Below are 17,285 nucleotides of genomic sequence, written 5' to 3' on the forward strand. Positions count from 1 at the left end.
AAGACCGCAACATGGGGCTTGAGCAGCGGCCACAGCTGATGTACCGCCAAGCTACATTTTCTAAAGACTGAACTTTGCTATTGTTAATGTCATTGTGTTTTGAGATGAAGGATGCAGTGTCCACTTCAACAGTGTTTATACAACTTCTCTAAATGTATGGGCAACTAAGATATGAACTAGACCACATTGGAATTCGAAAAGTTTCTACAACAAGGAAATATAGTTTGTCACTGTTTTTGGATTGCTCTCATAAAGGACTGACACAAACAACTTGTGACAATCTGTGACTTTATCAGATCATAAAGAATGAGACGGTAAGAATGTAATAACAAGAACCAAAATAAACACCCACATCTATTACCTTGGAATAGTATACTGTTTCTTGGAGAAAGCACCGTGCCTACTTACAAATCTTATATTATCATACAGTAAACAGTTATAAACACATATACCCATTTATATGGTGCGAAACTCCAATACATAGGAGCAATCAGTTTACTTAGTTTTCATTTAGTTTTCATAAGACCACATTTTTTTTTAAGCATTGATTCCAGAACATGCTCCAGAGATGGCAAAAAAGTAATAAACTTGACGATCCTGCAGTATATGAATGATTTACCAAATCTTTCCTCATATTAGGGTTAGTAAGAATCTCTCACAATACAACAAGGTACTACTTTAAGATGGCAGCCTCATGAGTGTCATTATAAAACATGTTTCTATCAATACTTAAGACAGTATACAAAGACAGTGCCAGAGTTGGGCAGGGTTAAATATAAGCTTACAGTATTGTTTAGGTGCCTTGTAGTTCACTTCAAAGGACAAGGTATGGGAAAGGACTACCTTTCCCATGTATCACCCCGCACACAAGAATGACACAGTAAGGCATAGTGTGGTAAGTGAAGCCTGAAAAGTATCAAACCTACAGATTATTTGGTCTTTTACAGTGGTAATGGTATATTGGTATTTTTGTGGTGTACTCTCTTTTCAATACTTTCAGTCTTTTCTATAAGTCCATGTCTTGGTCCCCCACACTCTGGCGGAGATATTCTTCATACAGCTTTTTCTAAAATAAGAGGGGATGCACTTGTCAGTCCACTGGTCCAAATTCTCAAATGAGAAAATAGCAAGCCAGCCCCGCCATTTACGCCAATCCCACCCCCCCCACACACCACCACCCCCCCACCCCCGCCGGCAAAGCCCCCTCCCACATGCACACACACCCCTCTTACCTTCTTGTTCTTGACCACCTCTTGAATGTATTCCAGCTTCTCCTGCAACTGTCTTTTCTGTCGACCAGACAGAGTAGCTCGAGTCCTGAAATGTATTAGAGAAAATATTACTGAGCATGCTGTCACAAGAGAATACTGAATTGTATTTCTCGCCTTTGTGGTGGGAAATTGATTGTTGGGCAAGGTGGCAACCGGAGAAGTATACATGGGGTCAGGTTTTGGGGCCTAAGATGGCGGACCAAGGCCTTCGCAGTTAATATTACACTCAGTAACCGGATAAAACCAGAACAGGAAAAATGGCTAAATGGGGAATTGGTTTGGCAGTCTTAGGATGGGAAAAAGACAGTGGGTTTGGAGTTGGGTGACCTATGTGAGAGCTTGCACGACAATAGGTTGCTAACTCGTCAGCAGGATGGACCTGTCTAGATAAAAGAGGGGGTCCAGATAGTTTGCAGCTGTGCATGATCAGAAAGGAAGGACATGTCAGCTCTTAAAATACTAAGGTCATGCCTCAAAAGTGACATATCCGGCTGGTCCAAGCCAGAATCAGGAAAGATGGAGGAGAAAGAGCAGGTTGGGATGTTGTGTCTTGGGGTGACTAGGAGGTTAAGACAGCCAAGCAAGGACATGTGGAGGGCTGTTAGTAAATACAGGGGGATGTTCCAGTAACTAAGAAAGTTCATCAACAACTTTATGAGCCAGATGATGCGCACACAGGTCTGGGGTAGATAGGAATGGGTTTAGAACCTTCTAGAACATTGTGTAATATTAAAAGGCAGGGCAGGGGTCTGATCCTCATATTTACCTATATAAAGAGAGGTCTTATGAAGAAGGGGTGTCTTTTTGCGTGTTGAACTGTCTTCATGTACCACTGCTTGCCTTGCTGAATAAACCACCGAGCCACTTTGACTTTTGAAAGAAATTCTGTCTCCGACTATTTTTGAGAATCCTTTTGAAATTGCTACAACACCTTCATGGCGACTGTCAAGAAAATAGATGTAGATGTGAAATATAGATGTGAAATATTGCGCTTTCCAAGAGAAATTGACAACAACAACAACAATTGTTCTTGTCATAGTTGAATAATGACAGTTTGGTGGGTAAAATAGACATACAGTGAACTTCAAAGTCCATTGACACCTCTTTCCTATGCAAATCTCACAATTTGAAACTGCTGCTGTAAAACAGTCGGTTTAAAAAAATCCACCGTTGTGAAATCACAACGGGGGCTCCACCTTTTTTGGCTCTGGTCTGTACCTTTGTCAGGCCCCAACATTTGCTGCACGCTGCTCTGTGTACTTCCATGGAATTACAAAGAAGAAAGTTTTTCAAGGATATTGAAAATGGACTATGGTCGTAAATGCATTTACATTTATTCATTTAGCAGACGCTTTTATCCAAAGCGACTTCCAAGAGAAAGCTTTACAAAGTGCATAGGTCACTGATAATAACAACAAGATAGCCACAAAAACATTGCGAGTAGCCAAAACATGAAGCACACATTGTGAACAATCAAAGTAAGTGCCAAAGGGAAGAATCATAAGAGCATGTAGTTAAACAAGTTACAATTAAACAACATGAACCGCTATAAGTGCAAGTGTACCTGTAGAAAAAACAAGCAACAATAATAAAACCAATATATCACAGCGAGTACAAAAATTTAAATCAGTTACCACTAACCACAAGAGCAACAAGTCTCTAAGCAAGAGTCATTGTGATCCTTGAGGAAACTAACATCGGGTCAAGCGAACCATTCCTAAGTACCGTTTTAGGAACACTAAGTAAATGCAGTGTTCCAGGCTGTACAGGGAATGCTGACAGTTTTCAGTCTTCCCAAGGAACCAAACACTCGACGGGCTGTGATGTTTGTCTATGAGAAGATCCCTCTGCAGTTCGACCCTCAATTACACACTATTTCACCGGGGACAGTTTTGAAAACCTGTAAAGCAGGATTTGCTATGAGCTGTTGCTGAAAAGAGGTGCTGTTCTGAGCATACCATGAAAAGGGAGAAAACCTCTTGTTTTATTCCAGGGCTATTTCACAGCGTGCATTAGGGCACATAGAACAGCACCAAGGCCATTTTCAGCCCAACCAATATTACATACCCTATTCGGAGACCTTGAGGAACAGTGTGAAATACCCTATAGAATCAGTAAATGACCCTTTTAAGTGAAAGGCGAGCCAGTGTGGATATTTTATGGGGACATGGGAATGAAAGGAAAGAAAAGGAGAACCAGCTGCGAGTAGCCTCATTGACTCTACCATTTGACACCTTGCCAAAGAGAAGCTGTTCCAGCCATCACATTAGAGAGATTAGCATGATATAGTGTATGTTTAATAATTTAGTGTGGCCCTTGAAGGATGATACAAAGACTGAAATAGCCCTTGATGGGGAAAAAAGATTGCCCACCCCTACTGTAGATGCACTAACTGAGCTTCTGAATATTCCCTTACCGGAAGGAGAAACGAGCCAGGAGGAGGAAGATGAAGGACAGGAAGATCAGGCTGCCATGACTGTACAACTGTTGCTCCATGGACATAGACTCAAAGACCTTCACCATGGGGGTCTAAAAAGAGAATACAGATAATAAAACAATAAAACTCACGTGACTACTCAAACCACATGTAGGACATAATGCACACCACTGCGCTACTGTGAACATTGCTCCTTTATTCTGATTTGCAAGAACCTAGTCATGCATGGGCAAACTCAGACTCACCAGATAGAGGGAGAGAGCCTCTGTTCCCTGGTCCCCTAGGACCACCTCCAGCAGCTCTCTGGAGAGGCTGCCCAGTATCAACAGAGCCATAAGCAGGAGCGGTATGCTGAAGCCAAGCAGGGCCAACAGGCAGCCTTTACAGCGGGCCCTCCCATTCTGCACACTAGTTTGCCTGGAGGAGGGATGAATTCAGAGGGCTGAGGAGTTTGCTCAGAAGAAGTATTTGAGAGGCGTTAGCGTTTGTGTGTTTAGGGACAGTGTGGAATAAGCTATATGTACAGTTTGTACAGCTTATGTATGTGTAACATGCAGTGTGTGTTTAAGTCGGACGTGGAGACATTATTAGGGGCCACCTATTGGCACCTATTGTTTTTGTTAGTTTTATTAGGGTTCCTCCGTCAGGAGGACCCTATTGTGTTTGTTGGTATTATTATTATTGGTGGCCAAGCCGCGAAGCGGCGAAGCCACTTAAGTGTTTCTACCTTTTCTTATTATTATTACACTTCTTCTGCCATTGGAGTCTATGGCAGCCCCTAGAACCGTATGGTAAAAAGTTGTGAAATTTGGCACACTCATTAAGCACAGTCCCCTCTTTATATTCACCAAGTTTCATGTCTCCCATTGGAGCACTCTAGCGCCACCAACGGGTCAAAGTTGGACTTGTGTTTACACACGTAACTTTTGAACCGTATGACCGATTTTCAAAAATGAGGTACCATTGGATTCCCTGGGTCAAGACGAATTCAACACACCCTATGAGGTCAATTTCCGGTTATATAGATTTTCCGCCATTTCCGGTTTTATCAAAAACCTTTGAAAGCCTACTCCTCCTACAATTCTTCTTTAATCTTCCCCAGAATTGGCACACATCATCGTCAGAGCAACCCTCACAGAAGTTATCCAAAGATTTTTGATTTTCAAAACCGTTTGTCCGGTACAGCCAATCAAAATCGGCAGCAAAGACACCAAACAGGAAGTTGGGTCATATCTCAGCCAATCCTTGAGAAATCAACACCAAACTTGGTATGATGACTCGGAACCCTCATCTGAGGATGTCCAAACAATTTGGTGTCATGTGATCACTGGGCGTGGCCGCAGGATGCAAAAATGTGTTTTGGCCAATAACTGTTGATTTGTTTGCCTTTATTAAGTGATTCCTTTGTCTCATGATATCTTGGGACATCCCGTGTGTGACACATGATAACTTGTGATAACAGCCGAATTGATGTGGCCGCCATTTTGAATTACTGAAAAACGTTTTTTCTGTACTCCTCCTACAAATGTTTTCCAATCTTCACCAAATTTGGCAGAGATCATCTTCAGACCAAGCCTCACAAAAGCCATCATATGTTTTTTGGATTTTCAAAACCGTTTGCCCGGTACGGCCAATCAAAATGTGCCGTTAAGCCAGCAAACAGGAAGTTGGGTCGTATCTCAGCAAATCTTTGATGGATTCGCACCAAACTTGTTGCGTGTACTCGTAACCCTCTTCTGAGGATGTACAACATGTTTTATGGGTCATTCGACTGCTTGGCCACCTCATTGCTGCTTGCAGCTATATTTATTATTATTATTATTATAGTAATTTATCTCATGAACACATTGGTAAAAAGTTTTGAAATTTGGCATATTGATACAACATGCCACAACTACGGCCCAAACACAGACTGGCCCACATCAGATCATAGGGGGCGCCACAGGCGACGCCCAAATGTCCGATTTTCAAAGTGATAGCATTTCCACCCCATTGCTCAAATTCTTCTGAAACTTGGTGTGCATGCCTTATTTCTCATGGCGAACAAAAAAGCCTCAAGGACCCATAAGGTCCGCCTGATCGATTTTCCTGTAGAGTGATAATTTGGGAAAAACTTCAAAATTCCTCTTCTCTTGAACCAAAGGTCTAATTAACTTGAGATTTTGTACAGATATGTATCATTGACGTATTTAAAAACGTTACTTATAGCAATTGAATAAAATACTAGCTGAAAGGGGTGTATTTATGTAAATTTTCACATTACCTCAATATGTTTGTGTCACTAAATCAAAGTTCATTTTGAATGATGGGTTTTCAAACCTAATAGGCTTTAAGGTGACACGCCCATGAAGTACCATAAACAATTTCACCTTGATATGTCAAAATATGACTGAATTACAGCTGTTTGAACTTGGACCAAATCTGATAATGCTCGCCATTGGAGAAACAGCTTTTTTTTGTAGAGTAACTGAACATGCCAATACTCAACACTGAGAATAGCTCAACGAGCTGGAACGGTGACCTGCAAAGTACAAGGTCGTAGGTTCAAATCCAGCAACACTGAGTCTATCTTAATTTGAATACACGTTTAGTTAAACAGGATGACATCGTTCTAAAGTACCATGCGCAATTTCACCTTGATATGTCAAAATATCATTGAATTACAGCTGTTTAAGCTTTGGCCGAATCGAACAAGCCATGCTACAGGATATACATCTTTTTTTCGGGGGACAGAAACTGATCAGAATTTCTCAGCCTTGCGGGTAGCTCAATGGGTTGAAGCGTTGTACTGCAAAGCATAAGGCCACAGGTTCGTTTCGAGGCACAGTCTTTTGGCCTGTCATAATTTTTTTTACTTGTTTAGTTAAACAGGCAGACATCATTCTGAAATACCATGCGCAATTTCACCTTGAAATGTCAACCGTTTCTTAACCTTTGTCCCAAAGCTGACCAAAAACTAATACTCATATCACGCAGTCGGAGCACAGCTAGATAATCAGCGTCAGTACCTTTGGGTACCCAGCATGCAGTGCGGCATATAAAAAAACGCAAAGACTTGTGGAAAATAGTTGGTTACAACAGCCGTGCAAGGGATTTCAGTTGTTGTGTTCGTTCAGTTAGATGTTTGTAATGTTATTGTTTGTTAGTTAACCCTTGTGTTATCTTCGGGTCATTCTGACCCATCAGTCATTGTGACCCACCGTCGTATTGCGACAAATTTACCGCATACAAAGACAAAGTGAAGCATTTTCTTTTAACAGCTAGGCTGTCTCAGACCCCCCACATTGCAAAGGTTAAAAGAAAATTATTTTAATTTGTTTTTGTATTGGGTAAAATTGGGTAAACACAACGATGGTTCGTTATGAACCTTTGGGTCATGTGACCCGAAGGCAGCACGAGGGTTAATATAATCTTGTTGGTCATCCTGATTGTGCATGTTGTGTAGTTTAATGGGACCAGAGAGTCGGCTGCTGTACTGTCACAGGCTATTCTCGCAAGGAGCTGAATATGAGTGCTGCCCTAGCCCAGTTGCCCACATGACTATTGTTTGTTGTGCATTGACTAAGAGTCTGGAAGGAGATCAACTCAAGAAGAGTTTCAGTATCCTATAAAAAGTTAATAATCAGCCCTTACTAATCATAAAATCTCAGCAGTTGGTGTGTAGCAGAGAGGCTAGAGAGACTGACTAGTAACCTTATGCTCATGAGTTCAAATCCCCGTTCAGCCTATTATTGTTGGCCAAACATGAAGTAGTTTTGCTCTCTTGTTGTCCAAGTCTCGATCTTCTACAGTGTACATGTTTATAATATTTTGCCATTTTGCGGAGGAACCCGCATCGCTGCTTGCAGCTATATTTATTATTATTATTATGCATAGCGATTGTTGAAAAGTTTTGAAATTTGGCACACTGATTTGGAACGGTCTCCTGACTATGTATCACCAAGTTTCATGTCGATCCATGAAGCACTATAGCGCCACCAAGGTGTCAAAGTTGGAGGTGTGTTTACGCCCATAACTTTTGAACCATGTGACCGTTTTTCTTAAGTGAGGTTTCATCGGATTCCTTAGACGCAGACGATTCGACTGAACCCTATGGCGTCATTGTCGTCCCGAAGGTGTTTCCGTGATTTGCATTTTAAGAAATGCCAACTTTTTCAAACTCCTCCTAGGCCGTTGCTCCGATTTTCATGAAAATTGTAAGAGATCATCTTCAGACCATGCGGACAAAAAGTTATCAAAATGGCATCGATAAGTGAAACCGTTCACGAGTTACGCGCAAACGATTTTGACAAAGAGCACGCCATAGCGGACGTGAAGCCTTGTCTCTGCGACGGTTTACCGTATGGAGACGAAACTTTGGAAATGTCATCGCGAGCATGTCATCTAATCATCTTCCTACCACAATCACCTTAATATGTAAAAATATGACTGAATTACAGCTGTTTATACTTGGGTCAAATCTGACACAGCTCGCCACGGGAGAAACGGCTTCCTTTTTTTAATAAAGTAACCGAACACAGCATTTCCCAGCAGTGAGAATAGCTCACTGGGATAAGACAGGCTCCTTTGAAACGCAAGGTTGTAGGATCAAATCCAGCCACAGTCATCAAGCATGTCGTGATACCAGATCACCTGTTTAGCGAAGCCAGGTATGCCACAGTAGCTGTCTGGCAGTATAATGGTAACGATAAAGTTTAATCATCTTCCTACCACAATCACCTTGACATGTCAAAATATGACTGAATTACAGCTGTTTATACTTGGGTCAAATCTGACAAAGCTCGCCACGGGAGAAACGGCTTCCTTTTTTTTATAAAGTAACCGAACACAGCATTTCCCAGCAGCGAGAATAGCTCACTGGGATAAGACGGGCTCCTTTGAAACGCAAGGTTGTAGGATCGAATCCAGCCACAGTCATCAAGCAAGTCTTGATACCAGATCATCTGTTTAGCGAAGCCAGGTACACCACAGTAGCTGTCTAGCAGTATAATCACAATGGTAACGATAAAGTTTCATTGGCAGGGGATTAATAGTCAAGAAGAAGCAGATTCATTGTGCTTTGTAGATATAACGCTGCTACATCTAGCCAGCGCATTTTGTCTCAAAATGACATATTTACCAAACGCTTATCGTTACAAAACTCGGTGTACGTCTTTTGCGCAACACCGTGAAGGTAATCGAAAGTTTCGGGGAAGCGCCACCGCGTTGCAGAAAAGTATGTAATGTTATGTTAATGTTTTTTATTAAAAGTTTTGTTGTGCTTCTTTAGCTACTGAATTTCCATATCGAATGCTGCTTGGCCCCTTCATTGCTGCTTGCAGATATATTTCTACCTGTCATTGCTGAGTGTATCGGTGATGGCCTCAATGATGAGCTTGCAGTCTTTCTCCAGAGAGTTGAGCGTGGTCTGGACAGTCTGGTTGATGGTCTTCTCTACGGTGCGACACACCTCATCAATCTGGTTTACGCAGCGACTTTGCTAGAGTGAAAGTATAAAGCAGTATTTTATTGAAATGGGAAATTGCACTCTTACAGATGTACTGACAGGCACAATTAAAAAAAAATCCATAATACACAAAGAATCAAGACTTTATGAAAAAAACAAACATGCTCAGTACTTAGAAGACACAGAGGTAAGGAATAAAAAGGCCAGAAGTATTAGCTTGTTTAAGCTAATATCCACTATTTGTACATTAGTTTGGATAAAAGTGTCTGCTAAATAAATACAAATTATTCCAAATGTTAGCGGGAACAAAAACCTTCTCCATCACTGAAACAGAGAACACATTCATCGGTGAATGAATGGACACCATAAGTCCAGTCTATAGCTGTAAACACCAAAATCCTGTAGATGTAACAGTGTCTAATTGGAGTGCTGCTTCGTAAGTTTCTATGGGTGTATTTTTGTCACTGTCACGTACACACACAGCAGTTTTACATACTCATTCAATCACACAAACATACACATATTAACTTTATTTTAGACAAGAACCATCCCATTCCAGTTTAATGTGGATCCTTACCTTGCTGGAGTTGGGGATGTAGATGGTGGGCATGTCGAAGCCACACTTGTTTAGTCCGGGTCGCTTACAGAGTTCCTGGACAATCTGCATCATCACTCTCTGGTGGTTGAATAACAAAACATCATGGAGAGACTAGCCACAATTTGCTCTTGAAAAACATCCATCTATTTTGAAGGGACTCAAGCAGTGTATACATAATATTTTGGCGCAATTGAAAGTTTTTTCACCTTTGAGCGTGCTTGTGTATGTGTGCATGCATACCTGTCTGTCTGACTCTCCCCCGGCCTCGTCCGCCTTGCTGAGGTAGAAACGCATACGGTCCCCATGGTTCTCGTTGAGCTTCTCCACAATGTTAAGTGTGCGCTTACACAATGCCTGCCCCATAGGGTCAAAGAACACCAGGATAAGGTCACACAGCTCACCTACAAGGAGGAAGACCGGATTATAGAGGCATGCTGTTGACAGTGAATATGATTTGCATAGAAACCCACTTCCAGATTGGTTTTTGCTTCTTTAAATTTGAATAGCAGCTCTTGTGGAGTTTAGTATTTGCGTTTCCTCTGTATGCATTTACAGTTGGGTGACACTAAGCATTATCTGAATGGTATACTATACTATATGTTCTATCATTGGTACCATTTTGTGTGAAGGATGTTTGGCACAACAACTTATGGCGGCGTCTAGACCCATACAAAGTTCTGGAGGGACAATACATGTCTGATGTACTCCAATTCAACATGTTAATAGATGGAAATTCTACCATAGATGGGATTCCTCAATCTCCAATCGTACTGACAAAATGCGAACATAGTAAGTAGTTCCACAAGTAGTACTGCATTTCCCTGGTCAAATACCCAAAGTCACTTCCCTAAAACAACTTTGCTTAACACACACATCAAAACAAACAATTGTGGATAGAACCAACAGTGGATCATGAGAGACAGTCCAGTATGAGCCAGGGTGGAGGCAGCGAGGACCCACCCAGCCACATAATGGCCTTGTCCACGTCAAAGGGATACTTCATGTCTCCATCCACCAGACCCGGTGAGTCCACAAACGTCACCAGGCTGAAACGCTTTTGCCGTGACGTGCACACCTCCGTGCTCAAGTACTCTGACACGCCTAAGAGAAAGAGGTGGGTAAAATAAAAATGGAAGTTAATATGTGCAACCAAGCCAGGACCCTGTCAAAATGCAATTGATAACCATTTATGTAATTAATAAGCAATGCAGACACACTATAGACATATAACCCAGACTGCTTGCTATGGGGTACATTTATTATTCTTGATTCCTGTCAGATCAGACTAAATAGAGAAAAAGTCTGCTTTCGCAGACTTACCCTTAAACTCTTGCAGAGGTTTAAAGTGTGGATAGAGATGGAGGGTGGCATTTCCCTAAAAAATTTGGAAAATTTTACAAATACAGATAAAAGTGCTTCTTGCATGTGGAGTTACAATTGTATTGCAGCATTAGTCTAAGACTTACTGTGAGGGACTCTCTTTTGCGCCCGCTAGTGACAAAACTGAAGCCTTGTGTCTCGATGGCCACTCCTGTGCGCTGGATATGCTCTTCCACATACCTTAAACAATGTCAATCAATCAATTGTATTTATTTATATAACATATTTCAAAACAAGTATCAACAAAAAAACTATCACATGGCAGAAACTGCAGAGAATTAATAGGCAGCCGCCTCCGTCAAATTTTGTGCCGCCTGCAGCTCTCGACAAAACTCTGACGGGTGTCTTCATCTAAAACATATGACCACAGTGTACCCATCTTCAGATGGCTACTTCCAGCAGGATAATGCACCGTCACAAAGTTAAAATAATCTAAAAACTGGTTTCTTGAACATGACAATGTGTTGCCTATACTCAAATGGCATCCAGTCACCAGATCTCAATCCAATAGAGCACCTTTTGGTTGTGGTGGAATGGGAGATTCGCATCATGGATGTGCAGCCTACAAATCTGCAGCAACTGCGTGATGCTACCATGTCAATATGAACCCAAATCTGAGGATTGTTTCTAGTACCTAGTTGAATCTATGCCACAAAGAATTAAGGCAGTTCTAAATGCAAAAGGGGGTATTTACAGTATACACACACACACGTAAATACCCATACATACTGTACTTATACTTACATACACACACCTATGTGTATACACACACGTGCATATCCATTATACATACTTTTCATATGAACCCATAAATCAGATTCTGCAAATTATTTTACATTGGAATATATGCCCTTAATTTAAGCATATTACCGCTATATAAAATCAAGCCTTACAGTTGGCACAAGTAAGCCATTTTGACAAATTTTCTTCAAATATGTGTTCTTTGTCTAAAAGTAATTCTCTACATTGTGTATATAACTAAATTGATCCACTCAATTATGGTTGGAAAGTCTTAAGCCATTTTCTGGTCAAAACCTTTTTGCATGTCACTAACACCTTCAACGGGTATTTATTTTGCTTTGCACAATGAAGCTCTTCTAGCTGGCCAAGGTACATGGCTTTAAAATTTAAATAGGTTTTCTATAGATAATATAGATGATTTGCCTTTCAATTATATAAATATATTGATATCATTAGAAAGCCCTAAATCTTTTCAATATGGTATAAACAGTTCAGGTGTATGATTTAATATGAAAATTCATATAAATATGAATATGCATATTAACATCATAATCTAGCACCAAATGGATTTTTGGCTCAGGCAGGAAAGGGTTAACATAATGTCTGCAGTCTGTTGATGATAATAAATCCAATTCTTTCCACAAGCTCATAGGGCACGTACCACACAACAACTTTTGTAGTCTGGGGTCACCAACAAAGTATCGTAAAGCAAAACTGGCAGCAAGTCAAACACACACACAAACACACACACACACACACAAACAGCAGACCAAAATTTCCGCTCAAACACAGACCCACACAATGCTGTACCAGAACAAAAGACAGTATCAACATTACAGGTCATGTACTCTTTCTGGACAAAGAGTGCATGAACGTAAAAATATCTATGGAAGCCCACAGAGGACTTTATTCAAATGATAATGCATTTCTGAACTTGCATTATCATTTTCAATATACAGCTATGAAAAACATTTAGAGACCACTGCACCTTTTCTTTCATTTAAAAAAAAGTTGAGAAGAAGGACAATTTTGAGTGAGGAACAGAAAAGTAAAATTTAAGAGGCCACTGCAAATTGTACCCTTCTGTTCCTCACTCAAAATTGTCCTTCTCAACTTTGAAAAAAATGGAAAGAAAAAGGTGCAGTGGTCTCTCAATTATTTCCAGATCTGTATGTGAGTGTTATTTGAGACAAGATTCAAATGAAAAATGCAATAATCCAATTAGCATTTGCATTTTCACATGCCATATGGGCGTTCTAAGACAATATTCAAATTTAAATGGAATAACAGTTTCATAAAATTTTCTTAGGCGTTCCCCCAGTGTTTCCAATACCTAAAATGTTTAAATGTAAAAATTGACCGCCACAAATGGATTCTTTAGTTTTTCCTGTTTAACATGGCAACAGCCCCTTCTTGGCCCGCTCGCATTCCTTCTCTCTCACTATAACGGACCAGTCTGTGAATAGCCCCCTCTCCGTGTACTAGTGTTGTCACAATACCAAAATTTGGACTTCGATACTGATACCAAATGCAGTATTGCGGTACTCGATACTGAAACGATACTAATGATTCCATTGAAATGTAGTATTTGACAATGGTCTTTTATTTTCAATTGGAACTTTTTACAATGTGTATAGAAATGTAAGCAATTATGGTTTGAACAGGTGCTTGAAAGCATGTTCTGTGCTCTAAGTGTAAGAGACTGTTGTAAAGATTAAACTTGTTATACATAATGATAACCGTAAAATAATTAATTAAACAACTTTTCTAGGTGCACTTCTCAAGAGTAAATCTTAGTGCGTAACTGAGATGAGTCGCCAAAATAACACAGACTAGCCTGCTTATCGTACAATGCAATAGGCTATAGTTTATTTGTGCCTGCAACAAAATGCAGGGTTGGGTACCGAAATCCGGTTCCACTATGGAACCGGTTTCTACGCAACCGGTAGGAATCGGACCGGATTATAACGCAAATTTCGGTTCCTCAGTTCGGTTCCACTTAACGCGTCGACTGAAATATTTTCCCTCTGTCGCTCCGAAACGGGCGTAAAAATATCACACGTTCTCTGTAGTCTACAGTTAGCTAGATACCGTAAATGTAGGCTACAATGCCATATTTTCCCTCTGGGCTCACCAAAACGAACGTAAAAGCATATTAACCTTTCACTGCACGTGATCGCTAGTAAACATATTACACTTGCTCTGTCTTGCTTGTCTATCGTTAGCTAGCTAGCTTTTAGTGCATTTAAAATGCCTCAAGCGAAGCGGTCGAAAGTGTGGCTGTAATTCACAGCCAAGGATTCCGACATCGCAAAATGCAACAAATGTCTCAAAACGATCACGTGCAAAGGGGGAAGCGCGTCGAATTTATTGAAACATGCGGCGACACATGGGATACTTCTTAAAGCAGAGGGATGGACCGTGTTCGACAGCTTGCGGACATCAGTCCCTGGTCCCGGGACAGCCTCCCCAATTTGTCTGCCCTTTAAAACTCATACCCGTGTGTACAGGCCTCTTCGACACCATCTGAGAGAGTTTTCTCCTGTGCAGGACATGCCATAAATCAGTAGAGGTGTCGTATCTTGCCAGAGGAGGCAAATATGGTCATTTTTCTGCAAAAGAACTGCTAAAGTTTGAAGCTGGTTTAGTTAGCATACCAACTCAACATTTATTTTGTTGTTCCTTGTTAGTAGTGTAACTTATTTATTGTTAAATTATTGTAGTTGTGTTAGGTGACTTAGGTTTACTTATTATATATTTAAGTAGGCTACTTTAAAAAGTTAAAGATCCTGTAAAGTGGAATTGAAAACGAGTTTTAAGTTCACCACACCACAGAATAATGTGTTATTAACTACCCATCCAAATTAGAATGGAAAAAAATACCAACAAGTATGTTAAATTAGGCTTTGAAATCGTGAGAAAATCTTGTCTTCTCTGCTTGAGACTGGGGGGGCGTGTTGCCTGAAGGAGCTGAAGCTCCGCCCCTCGCTGCCTACCTACGACCCAGATAATGGACGCTACGTCAAGCCAAACAAAACCGTATAGAATTAGAATTTATTTGTTCAATGAGTGAAACATACAGATGCATATAAATGAAATGTTCCCCTGAGCTGTAACAGTAAAAATTGACACCAGAGACAGCAGACAGTGAGCTCTCCAACAAGGCATACCCAAAGTAAATTGAAAGCTGTTCTTGACGCTGGAGTACATGCATGGTTGTGGTCTCTTTGATGGGGACACTCTGAAGTGTAGTTCCCTGTTGTGAGGATCCCGTAAGTCCTACTGGTTCTGAGTAATAGAAGCTTAGTTTATGTTCCCGCCTAGATTTGGTTTGGCAAACAGATGCCTAAAGAGGCCTATAGGTGGGAGGTATTAGCTGGAAGACAAAATGGGACCATATCATGAAGATTTACATAATCCAAGTCAAAATACCACATTATATTCATATTTGACACGTTTTACTAAGAGTACATCCAGGAGTTTTCAAAAAGTACCATGTGGAGACTCCAAAAGGATCCTTGGTAACCAAGGTCAAATACTTAGATAAAAAGGTATAACTTTCATAATTGTTGTCTCTAATGAAAGGTGGTACTTCATATCTCATAGCTAAATCCCCCATGAGTATTGCTGAAACACAGCAACTGAAGCATAACACAGAGTGCTTTATCTGATTCATGGTATTTAAGCAGAAAAAGCCCTGCTTCTGTGAGCCATTTTTGTGACTTTTACTTTGAAGGTTCCAAAGTTACCCCTAATGTTGCCTTTTGGTGTCTGCAGAATCTCATTGGTTATGCGATTAATAAGGTTGTTGTTTGTGAACCAGCTGAAGCCAATTTCTAATTTGTACCAAAGAAAGAGGTGGTGGTGGGGGGCAGGATGCATAGATTTTGGGAGCCACCTGGTTGGCTTTAGAAGGCCAACCATGGAAGCTCCAATGGCACATTGTGACACCAACATATCGTAAATATTCCTTAGTATACCAAAGTTAGGACCATTTGTATGTGAGTGACTGGTCTCTTCAGTCGGCAAAGTCAGAATGATGCAACAAGAGTTTATTGCTATTTATGGATGTAAGACATGGTTTTCGATGAAATACTTGACTTGGTTAGATATTGGATACTGGACAACTCTGAGCCTTGTTAGGTGAGCAGTCTTTGTTTACTTTTACGTTGTTGACAAGTTTGTGGTCAGACAAAAACGTTGATTGTACCCTGCTGTTGCGACTCGATCTTGAAATGGTTTACGTCAATAGAATCACAAGACTCGTAGATTTCCAATGATATGTGGCAGGGGTTCTCAATTAGAAAACCAAAAGGTCCACTCACCAAATTTCCATTCAGTCCAGGGTCCGGAACAGTGATGGCTTATTTTTCTGGCCCTTACCTCAGTGTTCTGGGGGGAATTTTGTTCAAAGTGTCTATGCTTTGTCTATATGTGTCTATAAGTTTCACGTTACCACTTTTGACAAGGGCAACCGTCTCATTGCAGATTTAACACATTGCTTTTGTGCTCCCCACCGGCAGCACAAATACATACTTGTCAGCCCAAATGCATACTTGTCAGCCCAAATGCATACTTGTCAGTCCACTCTGTCTGAAATTTGCGATTTTCAGAATCAACTTTTCGCTTTTTGTTGGGTTTTGTCACGCCATGATTTTCACAAAGGAAGAAACAGGTACCGTTAGCAAATCGATTATCCTGCGTTGTTGCGAATGACACACACAACCTGCGTGACCCACAGAGGTTGCGGCCAACTTTGAGCGAGTGAGTTGTCATGGTGATTACAGTTATTACAGCTCCTGATTGGACCTTTGGATTATATAGCGCAAAATCACGCACCAATGAAAAATTGCTTGGATCATGACTAAATATTTTTTTTTGGCTTCGGTCCAAATTGTATTGCGTCTGGGTCCGGATCCAGACCGGAGTCCGCCTATTGAGTACCCCCGATATATGGCATGTGTAGCAGTCTAAAAATATTTCTTTGAGGGGGGGGGGGAGGGGGGTTACCCCGCTAAGAGGTTAATAATATAAGACTTTATTTATATAGCACATTTCTTACAAGAATTGCATCTCAAAGTGCTTTAAATAAAATAAATTTAAACAATATTATAAGTAATAAAACCCTTCTAAACACAGGCCACAGTCTTTGCGGTAATCCAGAACAATCTCAGACCTTTTGCAGAGCAGTCAAGAACCCGTTGCTCAAGCCTTTTGATTACAAGCCGCAGTCTTTGCGGTATCTTGAGCCACAGTCTTTGTGGTTTCCCAATATAAATAAAATGTAACAAAACACAGGCCACAATCTTTGCGGGAATCCAAAACACAATCAATAAAAACAATAATACAAGTCAAAACACTAGCCGAAGTCTTTGCGGGAATCCCCCCAAAAATCTATAAAAACAATAATAC

General features: G+C 40.7%; 1 protein-coding gene across 1 annotated transcript in view; it reads right to left on the bottom strand.

Annotated features, from left to right (window-relative positions):
* Window positions 1-271: 271 nt before the first annotated feature.
* Window positions 272-17,285, bottom strand: part of si:ch211-11k18.4 (uncharacterized) — an 89,373-nt gene continuing 72,359 nt past the window's right edge. The window contains exons 3-12 of the mRNA XM_062453713.1: window positions 11,219-11,312; window positions 11,073-11,127; window positions 10,713-10,853; window positions 9,993-10,153; window positions 9,732-9,830; window positions 9,042-9,187; window positions 3,954-4,125; window positions 3,688-3,800; window positions 1,233-1,317; window positions 272-1,066 (exon numbers count right to left, since the gene is read on the bottom strand). Of these exons, the coding sequence (XP_062309697.1) occupies window positions 1,007-1,066; window positions 1,233-1,317; window positions 3,688-3,800; window positions 3,954-4,125; window positions 9,042-9,187; window positions 9,732-9,830; window positions 9,993-10,153; window positions 10,713-10,853; window positions 11,073-11,127; window positions 11,219-11,312 (1,126 nt within the window). The 3' untranslated portion in view covers window positions 272-1,006. The remainder of the gene's footprint in view (window positions 1,067-1,232; window positions 1,318-3,687; window positions 3,801-3,953; window positions 4,126-9,041; window positions 9,188-9,731; window positions 9,831-9,992; window positions 10,154-10,712; window positions 10,854-11,072; window positions 11,128-11,218; window positions 11,313-17,285) is intronic.

The sequence above is a fragment of the Osmerus eperlanus genome, chromosome 2, assembly GCF_963692335.1.
Source record: "Osmerus eperlanus chromosome 2, fOsmEpe2.1, whole genome shotgun sequence".
NCBI lineage: Eukaryota > Metazoa > Chordata > Actinopteri > Osmeriformes > Osmeridae > Osmerus > Osmerus eperlanus.